The sequence below is a fragment of the Falco biarmicus genome, chromosome 2 (assembly GCF_023638135.1).
Source record: "Falco biarmicus isolate bFalBia1 chromosome 2, bFalBia1.pri, whole genome shotgun sequence".
Classification (NCBI taxonomy): domain Eukaryota; kingdom Metazoa; phylum Chordata; class Aves; order Falconiformes; family Falconidae; genus Falco; species Falco biarmicus.
The window spans coordinates 18,227,836-18,246,433 of NC_079289.1; the positions used below are offsets into that span (position 1 = coordinate 18,227,836).

The 18,598-nt window shown below is 41.1% G+C and overlaps 1 protein-coding gene across 3 annotated transcripts in view; it reads left to right on the forward strand.

The window, feature by feature from the left end:
* Positions 1-6,537: 6,537 nt before the first annotated feature.
* CUL5 (cullin 5) overlaps positions 6,538-18,598 on the forward strand; it is a 33,772-nt gene continuing 21,711 nt past the window's right edge. Inside the window, exons 1-5 of one of the 3 annotated variants that reach the window (XM_056328018.1) lie at positions 6,538-6,872; positions 11,343-11,441; positions 13,355-13,464; positions 15,787-15,886; positions 17,231-17,407. In XM_056328018.1, the coding sequence (XP_056183993.1) occupies positions 13,394-13,464; positions 15,787-15,886; positions 17,231-17,407 (348 nt within the window). In that variant the 5' untranslated portion in view covers positions 6,538-6,872; positions 11,343-11,441; positions 13,355-13,393. Of the gene's footprint in view, positions 6,873-11,342; positions 11,442-12,219; positions 12,922-13,354; positions 13,465-15,786; positions 15,887-17,230; positions 17,408-18,598 lie in introns of those variants that run through there. The other 2 variants (XM_056328017.1, XM_056328019.1) reach the window with 2 other exon arrangements.

The window sequence follows — 18,598 nt, forward strand, 5'->3', positions numbered from 1 at the left end:
GAACACATGCGTCATTGCTCTCTTTTTACATAATTAACATCCAGCGAGAGTGCTTTTCCCCCAGCTGTAGACCCCAGCACATGACATCAGCTGCTCAAAGTCTCCAACCTTGCCTTTTGCCTGGAGCTGGCACAGCAATCTCAGCAGCCTTTATTCAGCCTTGAAAAGAAAGAAGGAGGCTGCAGATCTGTTCTCTGCATGGGCATGGAAGCATACCACAAGCATGCTGAACTGTTTAAAAAATCATTAAATACCAAAACACAGTTGTCAACAGCAATTCGCATTGCTCATTTCTTATAGTCCAAAGACAATCTTTTAAATAAATGAATGAAATTAAAATTCTAAGAGAGCAATCTGTAAAATATAAATATCTCTAAAAAGTCTAATGGATAGGACTGCACAACAAAATAAACTGCTTCTAAAAAAACCCCACAGGTCCAAGCATTTGTGTAATGAACCTTTGCTCTACTACTTAACTGTATGCAGTAGCACCTACAATGCCTAGGTTTCTTAAGGATAATAATGCTATCATTGAATGTATTTCAAACTAGAAGAATTCAACCAAAAATTCATCTGCCTGATCCTCAGAGAAAAAGAATTACTGTTTCTCATGAATGCATGTATACTTGCTTCCCAGCTCATTTCTAGTAGTAAATCAACATCTAGGTTCAGTGCTATATTCCATGAGGCTCTCCTCTGAAAATCAACTACCTACGTATGCTGTCATTTTACTCAGCAACATTTCCTCTTCTGTGAGGCCAACACAGCTGTGGAAAAGCTGAATTTTGCTTTCGAGCATAGCAGAATTGTTTATCGTGTTTCAATGAACGTGCAAATCTAATGAAAGTAATGTGATTGAAGATGTGCCAGTTGGGCATAATATAGAGACTATGAAGTTGTACAGGTTCCTGAAGACAACTTGCCTTGCATAATACTTAATTAGTGGGAGCGTAGCATATGTGTGAAGAACACTTAAGTTGGTTCTGCAAACCCAAAATCATTTTGCTAAGCAGCACTTTTAACATGAAAGAGCTGGCTCTACAGGCACAGGACTCCACAGAGCAATTGTTGTGGAATAGCAAACACATGGCCAAATTGCGTCCAGGAAAAGAACCTGATAGCACAAATCCCCCAAAATCTATACACAGTGTGAGCTTTTTATCCCTGGGGAGACAGGGGACAGCTGTTCAGCAGCAAACACCACCACAGCACTTGCATGGCACCTCCTCCCATGACTGTCCACTGTCCACAGAGGCCAGATGGGAACAGGGAGTAGCAGGCTCTTTATGTAGGGGTAGGTAAACCTTCACTTAAACTCCAACTGAGGAATCCAAAATCGCATTCCCGAGCTGCTAGAATGCATCACTGTGTTTGAAAGTATTTCATTCACTCATTTCTCAGAGAAAGTCGTGTTTTAGGCTAGGCCTGAGCTACATGGGGATGGACACTCCGTGTGTAATCTGCTGAGAGAATACTACTGCATGTCAGCAGCGCCGTAACCCAGCTGGCACCAACCTCCAGCAGTCTCACAGGCTACAAGGGCAGCGCATACTAAGAACAACACTGAGTACCTTCACCAGCTGCTAAAGGCCCACCTTCCAGCTAAGAAGTTTCTACAGAAAGAGAAGAGTAGAAGCAACAAAAAGGAACGCTATGTAAATGGAATTAATGCTTAGGCCAACAAGCTGAAGCTTCAGCTATCGTTTAATTACTGTGATTGCTCACTGCTGTGGCTTCAGATCTGCTTGTGTGCAAACTGATTTCTCCTGCTCCAAGGAAATTGTGGAGGGACAAAATGAGCCTCCTGTAGCAATAAACTCAGTCACCAGGGAAGTGAACGAACAAGTTAAGGGTGGGAAGGAAGACACAGATTGTTTCTTCCATCCCTGCACAGCCCCAGGGGAGCAATGAGACTAACCACTGCCAGAGCCCTTAAGACCCTACAGTAATTCCCATCACTGTCAGGGGACTTGCAGGATGAAGGGAAGTGCGAAGGACCCCCAGAGTCAGCACAGAGACGCAGGCTATTGACTCCCCAACTCCAGCAGCTCCCTGAGGATCAGTCGGTTCTGTGGGACAGCTGCAGGAGACAAACGGTTGGGTATAACTCTACATGGACACTACATCTACGTTGCAAGCTTCTTCTGCTTTCACCTTCTCCTCGACTGGCTTCCTTGCAAGAAGGGACTGCCAGAAGCTGTATTTGGCACCAAGGTCTGACAGTGAGCAGGGCAGTAGTTTAAAATGTTAGTGGTAGTTGCTAAGTATTACGGTACTAAAACTGAGGGGAGCAATTGTGGAAAATATTTTAGTAATAATCTTAGTAATAAAAATCTTGCAGGGCTGGCACTGCTCTGCAGCACTTTTGAGAATTGTCCATTTTGGTTAGGTTTTCAATGCCAAGCAAATAGTTTAGCTATTTAGTCATAATTTATATTAATTTGCTGTTTTAAAATAATTACCGCTTAATATCCAGGGGAAAAAGCATCCTCTGTGCAGATCATTTTTCTCATTTCCCTGACATATAGCCAGTGTTATGTGCATTAATAGAGAAAGCTATGCTGGGACATATGTTTCAAAGACTGAAGTCTCAACTCCAGTCAGCCAGACATTGAACTTCACAGTAACACTGCTCATTTTATTGGGATTTTTCTCTGCCCAGTTCTCTGTGGAAAACTGTCTGATTCTCAGAGGAACTTCTAAAACAAGAGAGACAAAGCTTACTGAACACTGAAAAAGAGCTGCGCATGTGAACAAGTATCAGAAAAGCAGAACATAGAATTGCAGTTTTTCATGTTGTATCCTCTTCCACTCTACCAAGCTTCACAGACCAACTATAACTCCTGAAGCACACAGCGTGAATGGAACAGTACATTTCTAGCTGTCCAAAAAAAGGCTAGGAGAAGAAAAATTACATCAGATGTAATTCCTGGCAGCGGTTCTCTGCAACTCTGTGCCTCAGCACGGAACAACGGCCACATTTTGCCTAACGCATGCCACGTGGTTCTCTGTGTCCCAGGAGGAATTTGGCCTCAGCAAAAATTCTCCTGCAGGTTTTGCCTGCAAACAGTCGCTCTGCACCACTCCACATCACCCTCAATGTAACTCAAGGCAAAAAGTGCAAAGTTTTCCAGCAAGGAAAATGCAAGGAAATAGTGCTGTTGTCTAAAAATACATCAAAGAAGAGTAAACATCAGGGACAGAGAAGTTATTTAAGCTAAAGGACAATGTTGGCGTAAGAACAAACAGGTCATCCTGAGATGCACAAGATAGGTGGTTCTGGTGATGCTAAGATACCAAATTCTTAAACAACTCTAAGTGAAAGCAACAGTAGTCTTTACTCCCACACACAGGCAATTTCTCCAGAATGTTATTGTTATTAACCAAAAGGGTGATGTGAAGCCCAGATAATAAACACCAGAAATAAGTATTTGCTTTCTTGTTGAAAGAGAAACAAACATAGAAGAAGTTGTTTCATGTGAAAAGTTTGGTCACTGATGGTGCTTCTTTTTTCAGCTACAGGTAGATGCCCATGTGTCCCTGCCCTTTTAAAAGGATTGTCTTCAGGCACTCGGCATGGTTTGTGCATAGGGTCACCATGACTGTCTGCAGCAGTCATAAACGAGACTTTCCCACTGAAGGGAAAAACACAAGTTTTAGTATCCCCACTGAATATATCTAGTTTGATTCGAGAGAAGTCTAAAACTGACCACTCAACAATCAAATGCTTTTTTCCCATCATGGACTGTGGGAAGATTAGAAGAAACTATGTACATCTTATTTTTACCACATGTTTCAGGGCATTAGAAGAGAACACAGCAGTGTATATTTCTCCCAGATTCATTCAAAGCAGACAGGTTTGTACCTGGAATCAATTCACTCTGAGACATCTAGGATATTATGCATGGTACTAATTTCACTGATCATCCAAATCTTAATGAGCTGTTGCTTGCAAATCACTTTGAACCCATGGACAATTTTGGGATTAAGTCTAATTCACACTGTTTTTTACAATCCATGCAAAAAATGTAAAATTGTAGGCCGATGTAGTACCATATACTAATCAATAATTAATATCTTCATTACTATCAGAATTTAGTAATAATCCATTTACAATAGAATTAAACCAAATAAAACAAGATTATGTAACACTGTGTACTGTCAAAGCACCCTGAAGTGGTATTAAAATACTGCAAAACCTTGAGGCTCATGGATGTCTTCACTTCCCGGAAAATTAATACACAGATCTTCAGAAAAAAAATTACAGTCATTCCTTAAGCCATGCAAAATGAGATGCACATTATTTTTAATATCAGTAATAAGTACCACTGTTTCCTTATCTCACTGCTTCTCCGGTCTTCAAGTTCTCTTTATTCCTTGGCCAGCACTACTCATAAGTACTGCACAAGAGCACACTTGGGCAGGATGCAAGAGCCCTTATAGTCAGTACTGTCATTGCCAACCCTTCCGGGCCAACTGCAAAAATGTTACAACAAAGGCTGCTGGGGACCTGAGGATACTTAAGACAAGACCATGGAAGGTGCTCAGATACGGCTGTTGTCCTGTCTACTCTTACATTTTTGTGGCAACATTTGGAAGGTAGGTTTGCATGAAAAGTAGAGAAATATAAAGAAATCCATAATTTGAAAGCAGCATTTTAAAACACAGCCCAACTTCATTTCACTTAAATGCTGGCTAAGCAAAATTTGCAATTATAACATTCTAACAATTTGCGTTGTGGCTTTGTACTCCAAGCTTTGCAACAAAGGGAACTGAGATGAAGTCCTCTACAGTTAATCTGTTTTCTGGCTGAATGATGTCTAAACTATTTCTCAAAAGCAGTTTAAAAACATCACTGATTTGTAGCATTAATAGGAAGCATATATTAAAAAAATCAATAGATGCAACAGAAATTGAAAGAGAACAAAAGAATCTCAAATAATTGGAAATAATCACATTATAGAAGGGTTCGGGGGAAAGACGATAAATCAGTTCATGGAGCAGTGTCTCCCAGAAATTACTGCCTCCGTATCACAGTCTATAGAATATTTGCCTGTATCTCAGCTTCTCTGGTACTTACATACCTATAATGCAGACGCGCAGTGGCTGATGCACAAATACACACCGCACACATTTTACTGACCCTGCTGGAGGCCTCGTAACTTCAGCAGTGTTGTAGAATATATATGAAATGGGTAGTACGTAATACAATTAGATCTATATTGAACAATGATATAGGATATATATAATTATTCATATGTGATACATATGAATATATATATCATATTAATATATTATACAACTCTATAACTGCATGAGTTCTAGGTGCAACAAATAGCGTACACTTAAATATTTATAGTATGGAAAACACAATATATAATAAGAGTAAAGAAAAGACTGTAGACTAATTGAAGCATTCAGAAGCTGGAAATTTTGTCAAAATAGTAAGTTACTCAGTACCTCCTTTTACTTCTCAGTTGAGAGAGGGCCTTAACATGGCTACCTCAACGCACTGAGATAACAAGGCTGCAGGCTGTATTGAGTCAGCATCATCAGAACTTCCACAGTGAACAGATTTGGTGAGTATTTTATTACAGCTTCTCTAACGCGTACAGGGGCTCTGCCCCCTATTCACACCACGTCCCTCGCCCCGTGCCCCGGGTGACGGCGGGAGCGCTGCGGTCCCCGGTCCCCGGTCCCCGGTGCCGCGCAGCGGCGGCGGGATGGGCGCCATCCACCCGCAGGCTTCCTGACCCGTAAGGAAAGTTCGCTGAAAGTGTCTTCGAGCCACGTTTAGAGGAAGGCTAAAAGTTTTAATAGAGAAGTAGAATTGTTTTGTCTAAATAAAACCTGAGAGTTTCCCAATCCGTCCTAAAAGGTACCTAAACCGTGACATTTGTTACTCAGTAGGAAACGCGTGAACCCTGGCAGGGAGACCCGGGCTTCGCCGGGGTTCGGGCGCAGGGAGGTGACCCGGCCGGGCGAGCGCAGGGGCGGGGGGCGGCCACCCGCGAGGCTTGCTGCTGCCACCGGCCCGGCGGGGACGGGGAGCCGGGCCGAGCCCCACGCTGCCAGCTACCCCCAGTACAAGCAGGTTTATGCCTCTGCCTATAAATCGCGTTGCTCCGCCGCACCCGACCTGGGCGTCCGCGCCGCCGGCTCCGCGGGGCCTCAACCCAGGCGGAAGGTTGGGCGGGGGGCGACGGGCGACGGGTGTCGCTGGGGCCGGGGCGGCCGCGGAGGCGGGCGAAAGAGCACCTGAGCGCAGCCGCCGCCGCCTGCCCCCGGGAGCTGCCCGGCGGCCGCCCCCGCCCGAGGGGCTTCGTGCCGGAGCCCGTCCCGCAGAGCCCACCCCGTGCAGAGACCCCCCCGCGGCGGGGCGGCCGGGCCCGGCGGGGAGCGCGGGGCGGGGCAGCGGGGGTTCCCCGCGCGGCGGCGGTGGCGGTGGAGGGTCGCCAGGGGGCGCTGCAGGCGGAGCCCGCAGCCCGAGGGCCCGCGCTTGGCGGCGGGGCCGGCGCCTGAGCGCCGCATCATGTGGGCCGGCCCCTTCCATGGAGCCGGGGCTGCTGCCGAGCGCCTCCTGGGCGGACGCCGCCATGAGGCTCTGAGGGGCGGCTGCGTGTGGAGGACCCAGCCGGTCGCGCTGCGGAGCGCGCCGAGCCTGGCGCCGGCCTCGCCCCCGGGCAGGGGAGCCCAGCGCTGCGGTCGCTGCTACCGCCGCCGCCGCGGGTCCGGCCGGGCGGGCGGCCCGGGGCCATGTAAAGCGGCAGCGGCCGGGGGGAGCCGAGCCCAGCCCGGGGAGAGGAGCTGCCGCTGCCGCCGGCCGGGGAGGCCCCGCGGGGGGGATCATGGCGACGTCTAATCTCTTAAAGGTGAGAGCGGGGCCAGGCCGGGCCCTGCGCGGGCAGCGAGGCGGCGGGCCGGGGCGGCCGGGGCTGCCCCACCGGGCCCCGCGGGGGCAGGGGCGGCCGGGCCGGGCGGGGGGCGGGCGGCGGGGCAGGCCGCGGGCGCCGCTGCCCCCGGTTGTCGCTGGCAGGCCGGGCCGGCGGCCCTCCCTCAGGTGAGCGGCCTGGGCGCCGCGCCGCCTGCGGGACCGCTGGCCTCGGCCCGGCCCGGCCGGTGGCCTCCGGCCGCCGGCACCCCCTGCCCGGCTCTCCCTCCCCAAACTGGCGCCGCTGGGAACGGCGTTGCGTCGTGCTGTTGGACAGGGCACGGCGTCGTCCTTTGTTTATTTAAGAAGACCTCGGCGTGCGGAACATTAGTTTTAAGTTAAACAAAGAGTTGAAAAATGCCTTCGCGCTGGGCAGGTGTCGTCGTTTGGGTTGCCACCGCAGCCCAGCTTTTTCGTTAACTTCAGTTTTCCTGCAAAGAAAAACTCCCGGAGGCCTTTCGCTTACATTAAGCGGCTTTGCTTTTGTAGTCGGATGTTTTCAAGCACTTTCCCGGCGTTCGGTGACAGCTGTCAGTCACCCCAGGTGATGCAGATTTGCATGCAAGTTTTCAGTGTGACAGGCCCAGTATTTGAGCTCAGAACTGCCTGCCCTGATAGCTGCGGCATGTGTGCGAAGATGACTGTATGTGGCCTTTGAGGCTATGCCAGCACATGGGAGACGGGCCTACTTTAAACAACTGTTACTAATGCCTCCAGTAAGTGGTTATGGAACATCAGTGTAGTTAGGCTGAAAGGCCTTGGGAAGGCTGTCTGTTTAGCTTCATCAGTTTCCAATTTAAATGTATGTAAATACAGACGTATACATGTGTGCAGTGCTATGTATTATAGTTAAATGTGGTTCTGAAGAAGTGCTGCTTACATTGTAGCAATCTGGCCTATTTTGGATGTATAGATTTGGCCTGAAACTGCTGGTTTTATTACTCTAGCCTTGTCCCTGCCTGGTATCCAAAAAAAGGTTTTAGTATTAAAAAGGTATTTTAAAAAAAAAATCTTAATTGAAATGTAATTGAAATTAATTGTAATTCATCTCTCTGTATTTTTATCCGTAAGTGGGTAGTTAGGTTTTTAAGCTGATAAGATGTAAATAAAAATCTGAAACTGAAGAATCCAAGAACACTAGAGAAAAAAATACTGTCCCATAAGAAGAAAAGTGTTTTTTGTGGAGGAGTGTGGGTTTAGAGCAGGGCTCAGACAGTTCATCTACATATTAATGTTTTAGTCCATCTCTTTGCTCTATGTTTAAGGATCTCCAGGAAGACCAATCCATGTTTTGACGAAATGTGGTTGCATAGCCCATAGCAGCTAGAAGAAACATAGGACTGTGAGATTTGTCAGCACTCCGCTTCAGCTGTTTTGAAAGAATAATAGGTGTATAGTAAGTGAAAATAGAGTGAAAGGCCTTGATTCTGCGAGGTGACTCTTGCTGAACTGAAGCCTTTGTGTTGACTTGTCATGTTGTTACAACTGGCCTCTGAATCATTAACATTTTATATTGACAACAAGAATTATACACACAGTATGTTTTAGGAAAAATGCCACAGAGATACCTATTCTAAAATAGGCCTTTCAGGTCATTTGAAGTGTTTTTAGACACTGTAACTTAATAGTTAGTGAGTTTTCTAAAAGCAATAAAGTATGAGTCCTGCGTTACAAAAGAAAAGATTATACAGTGATTTGACTTTGTTTATAATGACACAACAAATTGGTGCAAGAACTGGAACGAGATCTGGTCCTTTGTTCCCCAATTCTGCTCATCAGAGTACTGTCAGAGTTGATTCCAGGTTAGTGTTGATTGGCAGTGCCTCATGCTGTTTGAAGCTGTGAAATAAATGTACTTATGCTTTAGGGAAAAATAGCAATGTCTCAGTACAGTAAAAATCCCTGGGTAAGAAAGGAGAGGTGTTAGAATTGATAATTTTTTTTCCATATCTTCTCCAAGTAAGTGTGCATAATCAAATCTAACTTGGGTTTAGACAGGTCTTGGTTTTGCTAGGATAAACAGGAACTAAGAGTTTTCTCTGTTTTTTTCCCCGATCCTCATTCGACTTTCTACTTTCTTACATTTGAGAAAATGAAGTGAAATATTCTCTTCTTATTCTAGTAACAGATACTAGCTGAATCCAAATCTGACTGGCTGTTGTAATTTAAAAGGGCATCATTTAAACTCCACGAGTGCATTGTTGTCCTAATTGTAAATTATTTTTCTAGTGAGAGGCATATTTTCAGAGACCATTCTTTGAACACAAAATTAGAACGACCATCACATGTTGAATCCTGGTGAGATACAACAAATGGTAATGTGGTGAAAATATTGAAGTACGTGGAGCTAGCCATTACATGGTGAGCTAGCGTGGTACCCTACCTGTAGCAGAGCTGCTGTCCCACATTGAGTCTGTGGCTTTCCTGTTGATGACTGAGCCATTACTACGTAAGTCAGGTAGAATTTTTATTCTCTACGTACATGTGGCTCTGGCACTTTTGAAGTGGGATACTTTGTTTCAGGGGGTGTGGTGGAACCTGTAATTTCTTCGCTTTACAGTAAGGAGATAGTCTAAACCAAGTTTTCCTGCAGTTTCTGGAAGGCACCTTAGCTTATTGAAAGCACAAAGAAAACCTGTAGCTGTATCCCTGCCAGCTGATCTTGACACTTCTGTAGGGCTTTACTGGAGCTGCTGGCAAATGCAAGAGTCCATCCTTGTGAGATGAATTGCAGCTTGAGCTTGGTGTTAGGAGAGAAGAAGCAAAGGAAGCAGCAGATTTCCTGCAGACTAAAGTGAAATGAAAAGCATTATTTACCTTTACATTGATTTCAACTGGTTGGTTTATTTTTTCTCACACCTGTGTCACTGACAACTGGGAACATATCTGAAGTTTTTTAATTGTTCAAGTTAAAGTGCATATTTCTAGATCTGTATTTTAAGTTTGTCTGTTTCTTTGTTATTTCCAATTAGGATATCCTGAAGAAGCTAGGCAATGTTGCACACTAGTTAGTTACATAGCAAAGCTTTCCTTTTGCTACTGTTCTGCTTTGTGTAGGAACTTTGCTACAATCATTACAGTGATACTTTTTTTAGAGCTTCTGCTAGCAGAGATTAATCAGATGGTGAATTTTCACGCTTATTTCTGTCTAGGACCTCATACTTCATCCTTCTGTGAACTAGCCTTAACATATCTAGTGTCTGAAAACAGTGAAGTAATAAGGGTGAAGATGTTATTCATGTGTAGATAAGATGTACAATAAGATGTAGAGGATGTTGCTTTTTTACAGTACTCTTTAGAGCATCTGACGGAGATCAGGGCTGAAGTTGTATGTGGCTTGACATATATAGAGTACACAGTAAAGAGGGGTGAATGTCAGAATAGACATTTCAAGTTTCAACAAGACAGTAGTGTGGAGGTCTTGTTATATTGCTTTGCCTTGTTCTATTCCATGTTTATTTAGGATCTTGCACCGTATTCTGTGCCTGCTTCTGCTGCACTTCTCTTAAACTTGCTTGCAGTTAAGGAGAGGAATTTTGTGTTACATGATAATACCCAAATTGGGAAAAATGGTTAGTGGAACAGTTCCACTTGCGTCATTGTACTAATTCTACATAATATCCAGCACCATGTTTTTTGATATCCCAAAATAACTGTGTTTAGGTGCTTATGCATAGAAGTGAAGAAGAGGAAAAAATAAGTTTGGTGAGTAAAATTGTAGTATATATTTCAATATGGTGTGTGAAGTAGTATACGTTTCAAGTAGAGTTTAGTGTTAAAATGGAACTTTAAATCTCTGTGAAGAAGTTTAGTGAAGTGACTTTTGAAACATAAAATATTTCGCAAGTGGAGTTATTTTTTCAAAGCATTAAATTTTAAACTCCTGAAATGGTTACTTAGCCAGGGTATGGCTATCAGTTGTAATCCCTGTTTTCAGAGAAGAATTGGTAAATGGAGCAATTTTATTTCATCAAAGGTGTGACTGCCTTCTGCTTATTTTTCCTTGGGATCTCTGGTTTGAGGCAACAAGCTACAGAAGAAAAGTTACCTGGGAAATACTGCTCAGAGATTCCCTAGGTTTGTGAGTGGCTAAACAAAGTGGGAAATGGGTTCCTCATGTTGTCTGGGTCACTGGTGTATGTGTGACTCTGGTAACAACTGAGAATTACCACTGTTTGACCTCCTTTTCTACTATAGAATATTTTTTTCTTGTGTAATAATAGGGGTGGAATTAATGAATGTGAATGACACAGTAGGTGGTATTAAGCACCCTTTCTTCTTGTAATTTCAGTACAAAAGTGTAAGGTTATGGAAGCTTGAATCTGTCTAGAAGATGTTGGATTGTTTATTGAATGTAAAGAATAGTTCAGTTTTAATCCATTAATTTTATTTCCTCTTCTGCTTAATTTAGGAATAAAGGAGGAAGTGGGGGAAAAAAAAGTTTTAATCCTATGTATGCAGTTTTTACAACTGAAATGGAGTTTTATGTGTGCTGCTTAGGAGGAAGCAGGTAATCACAATCTAAATAATGTAAACACTAGTGTTTGTGATTCTACCACCCACCCCAGCCACGTTTTCAAGTTTCACAGTGAAACTAGTGTTACTCACAAAGACAGACCATTCAGTTTTTATCTTCATCTGTTTTCAGCGAAGGGCTGTATTGCACTTCTCCAAAATTGCCAAACAGTCTTTCTACCTCTTCTAGAAAACTTATGGGATTTATTTTGAAGTTTCACTCCCCAGGAAAACTTTTTAGGAAGTTGGTTTTACTTACTTTATAATGCCTTTTCTGAAACTTCTAATTGCTCAGTAGCTGATCTTTCAAGTTCGTTATCCTGAAAAGAAGGACCAGGAACAGAGATATCTGCAAATAGAAACTAATAATTTTCACAGGGAGAGGGAAGATTACAGCATCTCATCAAAGTTTACGGAACAATTGTAAAAAATGCGGGGGAAGCATGTAGTTGATGATTTGCAAAGATGGTGTATTCAGAGATTATTTTTTTTTAATTTATTTTACAGTGGAAACAGGCAAAACTGTCTCTGAATTGGAAAACAATTTTTTTTCTATTTTTTTTTTAATGTTGAAAGAATTATAAACTTTATCAAACAGGGGCTACTTCTGTGAAACCTATGTTCAGTACCTACTTCAATGGTTTGATAATGCTGTGGGGCTTCTAGGTGCTGTTGCTGTGATGCCTGTTGCGTCTTTATAACTTGAAGGTGAGACATCTCTGCACTTAAGAGCAGCAGGGGATACAGTTTCCGAACTGTGCTTATTCTGAATACTAAATTACAGATTTAATTGTAAATGTCCATGTAGAAATTAGGACATAGTTGAGAGAACCTGGTGTGCTGCTTGTGCCTGTTCTGTCTGAAGAGATGTTAGTGGCAGAACAGTGCACTTGTCAGAATTTCAAGTAGTTAAGGCTGTATTATTTGCTGTATTTGAAGTGAATTGTGTCAAACATAGTATTACTAGCTGAGACAATGATCAGGTCAAACGTAGACAGTGCATTGGAACATAATGCTACAGATAACCAGTAGTCTTTCTGGCACAGAACTCTCAATCATTATTTTTTTTTTATTGCAGGTTTTTCTTTTTAAAATCTGGAGCTGTAAGCAGATAGGATCACAACATATGCAATAGAGATATTGTTTTAAAGTTTGCTTTTTTTAGTAATGGAAGGTGGCCTGTCTACTTTTTCACAGTAATCAGAATGATATGGGAGCACTTCCATTTCTGTAGCTTTTCTCTTAATTTGCATCTAAGTTTGGGAAAAATTCACCTTGGATTAGATTTTTCAGCACGGTGTAAATCATGATCTGCATCAACTGCGTCTTGGCTGTTAAGCTGCCTATGACCAGTTAAACCACAGGAAAGGAGTCTATGATACAACAGCTCCTGCGTTACTCTGCTTCCTTCCTCCCTCTTTGCTGCTGATGCCAAATGCACAGTGGAGAAGAAAGGTACATGGCAGCATCCAAAGGTACCATTCCTGATTCCTGGCTACCATTTGGGTAATGGTAATTTATTCAAGACTGCTTTGCAACTCTGTGTAGCGACTTTCATTGGGTGTATCTTGGCTGGGGCAGTGAAGCTAACCAAGAATCATTTGTTTTCTCCATGTATTACTCTGTTAACACAGGTAAAGAACACTTGCTAGAACTTGTTGCATTGTAGCTAATGCAGTGAATAAAGGAAGAAGTTGGCAATCTGCTTCTCTGAGAAACAAGTAATTGCTGTGTTCCTTGAAATAATACTGTGAAAGTGTTGGTCAGCTATGGTGTTGTAGTTCAAATGCTAGCTTATGAGACACCTCTGAGAAGATATTTTTACATTAACCATAGACACTACAATCCTTAAAGATAATTTTAAATAAGAAACTGGTTTATTAACGATGGGTTTTTTGTTCCTTTTAGAATAAAGGTTCACTTCAGTTTGAAGACAAATGGGATTTCATGCGCCCTATTGTTCTGAAACTTCTTCGTCAGGAGTCTGTCACAAAACAGCAATGGTTTGATCTGTTCTCGTAAGTAATTTTTTAGTATCATACATCCTTTGGTGTAATGGGAATACAGTTACAGTACTACTTCTGATACAGAAGTCAAGTATGACACAGACTATGTGGGAACACAAAGAACAGAAGTAATAATTTAAGTTTTATTAAGTGGTAAGTGTGCCTACATCACAGTAAATGTGCAGAAGTAGGATTTTGATGAGATTCAGGTCATTGCAGATAGGACGGAGAAAAAACAGCAGAACTTCAGCTGATTATAGTAAACAAGTTTTGTACCTGCCCACAAACTTTTTTGCCAGAATTAGAGAGAAAATGTTGGTTAGTTCTTTGGTGGTAAGTTCATTTAAAGGCAGTTTGTTGAATGTTACATTATTCTCATTTGAATGGCTTTCTTGTAAAATAACTTAAGAATGCTACTGAAGTAACAGGGTGATGCAGTTTAACTGGCATAATTTGGATATTTTTATATTCTAAGTATGACATATATTTTTCAGACAGTGTTTGCATTATTGTACTTTCTAAAAACCCTGCCATTTTCCTCCTTCCAAAAAGCCAGAAGTTGCTCCCTGTTAGGTGATGATTTTTTTTCTTAAAATACATTGTGACCTTTGCTAAACTAATATAGAAGTGAGTTACAGCATATATATTGAAAGTATGTCTAAAATAATCTTTGTCTCAGCATATTTATTTTCACTTAAATACAGTTGTTGCTTAAATCTGCAGCCTTTCCTTCTGCTTTTTAAAATCTGTCACAAAAGAGGGATTTATTCATATGCAGTCTGTATTTTTATTGCTCTTTTCCATGTGGACGGTGCAGTGATTCTTTTTATACCCATCTTACTGCACCTGTCACACTTCTCTGCCAGCCAAAGGAAAGGTAGTTTATCATGTAATGAGATTTAGCATCTTATGATGTCTTGACTATAGTAGTTGCCAGAAACATGGTATAGTTAGGATACAGATTCAGTTCCGAGTCATTGCTTTCATTTTTAATAACTAGTTCAATAATGCTGCATTGGTATTTATTCCATTTATTATTTTTCTTGTAGCTGAATTATTGAATAGAACTTAAGTAACTTTATGGCTAAATTAAAGATATTGAGGGAAAGAGTTCCGCTCTCCTAGGTTCTTGGTTTTGTGCAGTGCTCTTTGTTAAGCTTTTTAATAAAAATGCAAAATCTGTAGGTGTCTTCTACCTGCCCTTTGAGTGTAATCATCCAGTATTGCTTTTTTACTGCTATCGGGAAGCGGTGGCTTTCTAAATACAGTAACACCTTTTCTGGGTGTGAAAGTTGCGTGAGTCTCACAAGTTAGGTAGACCTCTGTAAGTCCTGGGCCAGCACCTTTGATCCATGTCAAAGGAACTTTTTGCTTCATAAGGTTTGCCTTTTCAGTTAAATTAAAAAAGATGGTTTTGTATTGAAATAACTATATTGATTTAATAGGAACAAAGTCATACCTTTAGATTTTATAGTTCCTTTCCTGCAAAGATGTGGCCTTATTATTGAAAGGATGAAGAAGAACCAGGGGAAGGTAATGTGTCAAAAAAAAAGGCTGGCTGGGCCACATTATATATAGATGTATGGCTAGGAGTGTAGCTTGCTTTATTTAATTTTTAGTATGGAAAGAAAGTAGGAATTAAGTTACACTTCCTAGGCTGTCAGATAGAAAAAAAATTATTTGAATGTTGATTAAAACTCCTTAATAAGAATTTGCTTTGCAGTGCCGTTTGGCAGCTTTTCTGCAGTAAGGTTTCACTTTAAAATGCTACCCCTGTCATGAAATGTTTAAGTGACCTTATTAACTAACTAAAATGTCTTTTAAATTACCTGATGCCCCGAGCTCTTGATTTCTTGCATGGAAAGTCTGTTTCCTTTGTTAGCGCAAGGATGTTGTAGTGTTTGGATTGTGAAACTGTGAGTGAAGGCTGCATGTTAATGAGAGTATTTTTAGAGTCATACGGGCTGAGTAGTAATGATTCTACTGGCAAGTGATTTCTGTCTTTTGAACAAAAAAAAGCTTTAAAAATTGTCCTTAATGCAATAAGGCTATTGAATAAATACTGAAAACAGAATTGGCTTCTACATCTTGACCATAGCCTTTTTCCTAGATAGGCTGCTGTTACTTGCTTCTGAGACTTTCTTACAGCTTCAGACTCTTCTCCAAACATGCTTCTTGCATTCATCACTGGGATCTAATTGTGTGTTATTTGACAATGATAGATCAAAAGTGTAATTTCTTAGACATACTTAAAGTATGACTATTTAGGCCTCATAGATTACAGCATTAAACTTTTAGTAGCTGTTACTAAAAGACGGATAAATTGTTTTCTAGAGATGTACATGCAGTTTGCTTGTGGGATGATAAAGGTCCAGCAAAAATCCATCAGGCTCTGAAGGAAGACATCCTTGATTTTATTAAACAAGCGCAAGCAGTAAGTTCTTAATGTTTCATAACTCCTATTCATATTGCTAGAAAAATAACCAAATAGTTCTGACTTCCATTGGCTGTAAATGCATTGCTTTTTGTTTGAAGTTCTGTGATGCTCTGGAGATCCTAATTACCCCGCAAACTTCTGTTGACAAAAAGAAGACAGCCTTGAGCATTTGCCTTGGCTCATTGTTTTCTTACAGTCCTTGAAACTGGGGTGGGCAATGATTTTTGTGTTAGTAAAAACCCAAAACACAACATCAGGGTTTTTTTATCCAACAGTACTTAGGGAACCATCTTCCACTTGAAAACTTCTTGAGGCAAAATTTTCTATAAGAAGTTACTGTCTGAAAAAATATTTTGTCTAGCTTCAGTGCTGTGCTGAGATGTTCATGGATGGCTTTAAAATAAGCCATATGTATGGTGTAATAGAAATATCTGTGCTACTGATGTAGCCATCCAGTTTTATGGGCTTCCCCCCAAAGGATTGAAGTCATCAATGGATTTAAAGGAAATGTTTGTGTTTGTAAAATATGTAACAAAAAATGTTTTGTGTAATAAGGGATTTAACAGAAGGGGTGGTTGTAAAATATATCTAAAAAAACCCCAAACTAAAAAACCCATGACAAAGCTTTGAAAGCAAGAAAATGAAAGTATAAAATCTTTCATTCGTGAAGAGGTTTACACCACTAAGGTTTTGCTTAAAAGAAAGTAGTTTCTTATAGAGGCCTTTTTATAACCAGGCATATAAATGTTGATTTAAGTTCCGTAGGCTTACTTGCTTACATGCATAAATACTGTGCTGAACTGAGGCCTTCAGTGTGGTTTGTTTGGCTGTTGTCTGAGACGCATCTTTTTAGGCATTATGATAGCCATTGTACAATGTCATTGTAGTTTCCAGGGTAGCTGTCTGGGTCTAAGGAAAGGGAAATGCCATTGAATTAAACTTTTCACTCTATAGAATCTAACATAGTCCTTAGGGGTTTGTTTTCTTTTTGCTTTTTAGATATGGTTGTACCAGTACATGCCTTTAGACCAAAGGTTTTAATCTTTTTGACTTGCAGATGGCTTAAAAGAAAAACAAAAAGGTTCATTTGGGAAATTTAAACTTACAGACTACTTGTTTGCTCTTACTTTTCTTTACCCTTTAGAAACGGTCCATATGCCACAGATTAATAACTACATCCCTAAACTAAATGGCACTTAAATAGGTAGACTTTCTTATTGTGATATATCTTTATATTTGAATTTTCTATGGGTAATTATTTTTAGTATAAGAAAAGCCAATCCATATTTTGTGCAGAAATTTGTATATAAATTACCTCTTCTCCCCCTCCACATCTTCCAGAGAGTGCTGAGTCATCAAGATGATACAGCTTTACTAAAAGCATATATAGTGGAGTGGCGCAAGTTCTTCACACAGTGTGATATTTTGCCCAAGCCATTTTGTCAATTAGAGATTACGTTAATGGGCAAGCAGGGCAGCAACAAGAAGTCTAATGTAGAAGACAGTATTGTTCGAAAGGTAAGTGGTAGGTATTAAGAGTTTTGTTGCATACTGTTCTGCCTACAGTAATAGTACAGAAGGCATTCTGTAGCTGAAGATGAAATCGCACCAATCATGTAATATGATGTATCACTATGCTTTAGTGTGAGGGTCAGAACAACCCTGCAACTTTTTTTTTTTTTCCAATCTGTTTTTCCAGTTTTGCTTTGGCTATTAACAGTTTTATTCAGGTGGTTAAAGCACTTCGTTGGGCTTTGGGTTTGTTTGGGGTTTTTTTGGTTTTGTGGGGGTTTTTTAAATTATTACTTGAATCCTGGGGCGGTTATAAATTCGCCTACTGTTTCTATACATGTGAGTAGCAAGCGTACTTGTGTATGTAAATGAGTAGTTCTACACCTAGTCCATTTCCCTAGGCCAACATCTTAACTGGGGCACATGTCTGCACTTTATAAATGATCAATTAAATACTGTCATCTTAAATTAAATATGACAATTGATCTGATATCCCCTTTTTCCTCCAAACTTTCAGAGATATCAATGAAAATATTGGACATGTAAAACCTTGTGAATATGATCTTTTTACTGTTCCATATCAAACACGTAAAGAAAGTCTAGGATTTTGAGTATGGGAGTGCTCAGCGTTCTGAGTCTCATGAATAATGGTCCTAGAAATTGCTTTAGTCTTATTATAAGAAAACCAGAGCATATCAGTTGTAAATTAAGTCCTTTAGTTTAATGTTATTCATTATCCCTTTTCATTGCAGAAGGTATCTGTAGGGAAATTAAAATTATTTATTGCTCTTTCACTTGGTACTTACTGAAGATCGTTTTTACTGTCCCCCTATCTCCAGGATGGGAAGAACAAAATAGTTCAAAAGCATTACTTTGGGCAAGATTTTTTTTCTTCACCCTCCTAATTTGAGATCTGATCCTCTATACCTCTTAAAGAAAAGGAAGAGAGAATAGCAACAAAGAAAGGAATCACCACCTCGAGTTACCTTTTTTTGTTTTCGTCGTTTGTTGAAGAAAACATGTGATCTTATTAGGCTCTTCAAGATCTGGCAGACTTGAACTCTTAACTCTGCTATAGGCAGAGTTATGTATGTAGGCAGGAGAACTAAGAAATGAAAGAAGAAACAAGATGGAATAGAGAAAATAGTAAGGAGGAACTGGGAGAAAGAACCGGTGCCTAACAATTCAGGTTTTGTT